Source organism: Dasypus novemcinctus, chromosome 26 (genome assembly GCF_030445035.2).
Source record: "Dasypus novemcinctus isolate mDasNov1 chromosome 26, mDasNov1.1.hap2, whole genome shotgun sequence".
Classification (NCBI taxonomy): domain Eukaryota; kingdom Metazoa; phylum Chordata; class Mammalia; order Cingulata; family Dasypodidae; genus Dasypus; species Dasypus novemcinctus.
Window position 1 is genome coordinate 17,939,106 of NC_080698.1, and position 4,717 is coordinate 17,943,822.

Sequence of the window (4,717 nt, forward strand, 5' to 3'; positions counted from 1 at the left end):
AGCTTGTAGTGGATAAGTTATGGTAACTTATTTCATAAACAGTGCTTCAAAGTTTATAGTTAATAAAAAACTGCTTTTTATGTTGGAAAAAATGGCCAAGTCTAACAGTAAAGACTTTCATGGAAAACATTTACTGACCCCGTGGACTTCTGGTTACTGCCTGCTGCCCTCCTTTCCTTCTCTTCCTCCTTCCCTCTCCATGTCAGCAATTTTGGGATCTCTATTCTAAAAAAAGCTCCAAAATCTGAGTCATGTTTCTTTTCCTCAGAATTAATATGCAAGCTTCCTCCAGTCTTTCTCATGCTAAAGAAAAAATAAACCAGAAAAAAATTAATAATGAGTGAAGATGCAATAATTCAAAACCATCTACTCTGGTTTTCACTGGGAGAGAAAGGAAGGACAGAGGGATAGGAAAGAATGCAAAACAAGGTAGGATCCATTCAAAAGAACAAAGTTAAAATATGGCTTCCAGTAGACAAAGTTAGAGTCTTCAAGCTAACATTTTCAAAAAGGACCCCCACTTGGGCCTTCCATTAACTGGAAAACAAATATCCATATTTGCAATGGATGATTCCCTTCAGACTATACTTCTTATCCTACTCACATCTTTAATTGGCAGGTACAATGGGAAAATTGTAAATGCAAAGCAAACACATAATTTTTGACCCTCAGAAAATGTCCTGATTATTTGTAGTGATTATATCTGATCAGGTCAGTTAGTCTATCTTCTCAGTCAAAATAATGCTTGTAACACAATATAGAGTCGACTGGAAATAGATACAAACCAGATAATTATTATCACTTTAATGAATGAAGCAAAGCACGAAATTATTCAGCGTTAAGTGTCCTAGAAAAATATTAAAATTTTGCATTATTTGCAGCTTAATTCTTTTGTGCAATGTAATACCAATGGCATAAATGTAACAGCTGACGTTTTTAGAGTTAAACTTTGACATTCTGGACCTCAAAACAAAACAAAACAATACTTGAAACTGGCATACTATGAAGATTTGTTTTGATATATGTGAGATATTCTCATTGCTTTATGCCAGAAATGAAGAGAAACTGAGCACTCATGAGTAGATCATATTTTATAATATATTTAAGCATAAAAGTTTCAAAATGTGCCCAAAGGAAAACTAATTAAAACAAATCACATCTTTACGCTGTACCTCAGAATTCCTTACTTGGAATATTTTGTAAATGGAATCCAGCTTGTGAAGTCACTTAGTCATGAGTATACTGATTTTAGCAAATTAATTTATTAGATTAAATTTGCTCACTTAAAAAATAGCTGGCTTTTTCTGAAAATGTTTACTAAAATAGATAGGAAAAGACTTTATCTTAACTAAAAGTTCCAAATATAATATGTATCATGTAATAATAGTAATTATTTACAATATATTTTTAAAAAAATGACAATATTCAGATTAAATGCAGACAAGAAAACATCACATTTTTAACACTTGATATTTCCATTCATTCTTGATGTACTGCAACTGGAAGAGATTTCACATGTTTAGTTTTCAATCTACTCCAGGAGATTTGTATCGAAATTTTTTTTTGCCATTAGAAACTGTGACTCTTTATGGGACCTTTTCAGCTTTGCACGCCGATTTTGGAACCAGATCTAAAATTAAGGAAAAAGAAGACTGTTCTCAGAAACATTACTTTATTATTCTTAACATTCAACCATCATGAGTAACAACTAACTTTGAAAATTACCTGGATTCGGTCTTCCTCTAGATTCAATTTTTGAGCTAATTCTTCTCTAATATCGATGCCAGGATAGCAGTTTACTCTAAAGACATCTTCCAAAACTTCAATCTAAGAATAAGAAAACAGTTCTTTAAAATGTTGATATTTGGTATGGCACCATAAAATGGACTTTAATTTCTATAGCAAAATACTAGCATTAAATCCTTGGCAATTAAGCCATCTGGCCTTTCCTTTCTTTCTAAAAACTGCTTAAAAATGATACAGTCTATTATTTTATTAATCACGCTTCTAAACTGAGATCCCAAAGTGAATGGGCTTTTTGCTAAACAAGATATCGGTTAAAGGCTTTGTATTATTACCGGTTGAAACAACTCCCTACCTGGTTTTGAGTAAAAGCAGTTCTTGGTCTTCGGCCTCTATACCAACTCAACTCTCTTTTCAAAGACAGTCTTTGCGAGGGTGAAAAGTAATTTTCATATTTCAGTACTGTTTCTTCCGGCACTGGGTGATCCACAGTACAAGAGAATGAGATTCCATTGGGAAGGCTGGGGACATGTAGGCATAGGTTTCCATCTTTCCCTAAAAACAGAATAATACTCATCTTAGATATCCAATCCAATATTCCACAAAATTCTAAAGGAAGTAGTTTCAGGAACTTGTCTTTAATTTTCCCAGTGGAATTCTTCTGGGTTTCAAAAAAGAACTGACCCCTCACCAACTGAAAACCAAACAAAAAGAAGACATTTTTGGTCTCTCAATGTCATTTATTTTTTCAGTGAAAACAGTTCGAATATCTGGTGTGTCAAATAAACACACAAAGAGACCTTCTGAAGTAAATTTCAGGTTCTTGGCATTTCCTGTGAGAGAATTTATAACCACTTGGCTCTAAGGCTGATAATCTTTTTTATTTCCCACTGGACTCAGCTTCAGTTATGTAATTGGATGAAACTGCAGTTTCTTTCTAACTCTAGGTAGTATGGAATAAAGGCAAAATTAATCACCACAAATGAAATAATGAAGAGTTTTTAAAAAATTAGGTTGTGGCATACCTGAGGAGCGGCAGGTGTCTGCCCAGGGCCTGTGAGGTTTCTCTGATGGACGGCAATCTTGCTTCTGGTCCAGTCCTAGGATGCTTTCAATCGAAAAGGAGCAGGGTGAGGGTTTGCTTTCCCCAAGCCGAGAGCCGTCCTGAAGGCTGGGAGACATCCTTGCGTGGGCTGCACAGAGCAACAGCTCTGTCCTCTCCCCGCCTCTCTGCTGCTTCTGCCCCACGTGCACGGGGCTGGAATCTTGCAGTTCACCTTATAGCTCTGCTGACAAGGGGGCTGGATTTAGAACGTCACTAATTAAAATCCTGTCTTAGAAAGTTTTAGCATGTCAATGAACACTCTCCCACCCTGAAAATCAGAGTTAATTGTTTATTTGTTTGCAAGTAATTAGCAACTAATGGCTACACTAGGGGGGCCACCTACAGGGACAAAAAGTGTTATCTCTCCTAAGCAGAACACAGACTTAACTTTCTCAAAAGAAGTGATGCACTCCTCTTTTATTTAAAACCATTAATGTATAAAATCATGCTTTTTATTCTGAAGTTTATACTTTCATGGGTTCCAGTTACCTAAACATACAGGCAAGATAGGAAAGCAGTCAAGTAATAAATAATCTAATTTAAGTGAATTTTCTTCTGAGGAAATTGGAAAAAATAATAATCTCTTAATGCTATTACGGTAATTCTGATGAAAATGCCCGTTTTTCATATGCATATGTAATAGTGAATGTTGTCAGTGAAAACACAATAGTATTTGGAGTGCAGCATACTGGAAAAGGTTGGCAATGTTATTAAAACTGAGTGTAATTGTCTTCCAAGTGCCTGGATTAATTCACAAGTACAGTTTCCACCAAGTATTTTAAATAATTAATGGGCTAATTCCCTCCTTTCATCTTTTCTTCTAAATGAGAGAGATACAGGTTTATATGAAGATTCATATGTAACCACCCTCAAGCATTTAAAAGCATGGTGATCAAACTAAAGAGAAGAATTTCTTCCCCCACTGCAGTTATCACAAAGAAAAGAACATCTTTCCCTGTATATTTTAAAGTAAAATTTCCCTCTGCTGATCTTTTGAGAGACTGGGTTTTTTTCATGAAGATGATAATGAAGCTGGCTATTAAGATAGGGAAACGATAGATGGATCTGGAACCTGGCAGAGTCCATGTGGACATCAATAACCCCCAAGATGGCTGCTGGAAGACGCTCCCCAAGATTCTGCCACTCAGAAAAAGACTTCCTCTGGAAGTCAGGCTAAGCCCCTGATATTCCCCAAGGACCTTATCATTGGGCCCTCATGGGAGATTGATGGGAAAGATAATCAATCAAAATGATAAACAGCTGGAACTCCTCCCTGCCATTAACAAAGGGGTGGGATAATTAAAAAGTTCAAAAAGCAGGCCCAAAGCCTCAGCTCCCTCTCTCATGCACTCTCTCACCTGTGAACCCATCCTGCCCTCTGTGCACTACTCTCACTCTTCTTCCTCTGCCATGTGGCCACACAAGTAAAACCTGGGCATTTATAACCTATAATGGGGGATTGTAGTCTGTAAATCACCCCCCTTATCACTTTTCAGCCTCTTCCTCTCTACCTGGTACCCCTGATCTGTTATTTTCTCCCATTTCTCGTTCCTCCCTATCTGAATAAATTACTGGCCTAACTCACCTGACATGCTCTTGAAATTCATTTCTATGGCATAGTCAAGAACCTAGACAAAATCTGGTAACAATAGGGCTTGTGAAAAACCACCAAGAACCGAATACTTAAATTTCATAGTCCTAAAAAATGTTGAAATGCACAGAGAAGTATACTTACTAATTGGTAAGATTTTGACATCTCCTTCAACAGGGTGTGATACTTGTAGTTCTGGTACTCTGCTGCTTCTCCTAGTACCTTCTTGAAGATAAATTGAAGTGCCCACCGGTCTCTTCTTAAGGGAAAAGGACAAG

At 36.6% G+C, this 4,717-nt stretch overlaps 1 protein-coding gene across 1 annotated transcript; it reads right to left on the bottom strand.

Moving 5' to 3' along the window:
• Positions 1–1,531: 1,531 nt before the first annotated feature.
• On the bottom strand, positions 1,532–2,925 carry HESX1 (HESX homeobox 1). The gene is made up of 4 exons (XM_004448229.1): positions 2,769–2,925; positions 2,099–2,298; positions 1,726–1,827; positions 1,532–1,630 (listed from the first exon to the last, which is right to left on the bottom strand). Exons 1-4 carry the CDS (start codon positions 2,923–2,925, stop codon positions 1,532–1,534), a joined length of 558 nt encoding a protein of 185 aa, XP_004448286.1.
• Positions 2,926–4,717: the final 1,792 nt, after the last annotated feature.

Excerpts from the sequence above, each read along its gene's own strand:
- HESX1 (XM_004448229.1), bottom strand. The coding sequence starts at position 2,925 with ATGTCTCCCAGCCTTCAGGACGGCTCTCGGCTTGGGGAAAGCAAACCC. Across the intron at positions 2,299-2,768 it reads AGACACCTGCCGCTCCTCAG|GGAAAGATGGAAACCTATGC; the intron begins GTATGCCACAAC and ends TTCTGTTTTTAG. Across the intron at positions 1,631-1,725 it reads TAGAGGAAGACCGAATCCAG|ATCTGGTTCCAAAATCGGCG; the intron begins GTAATTTTCAAA and ends CCTTAATTTTAG.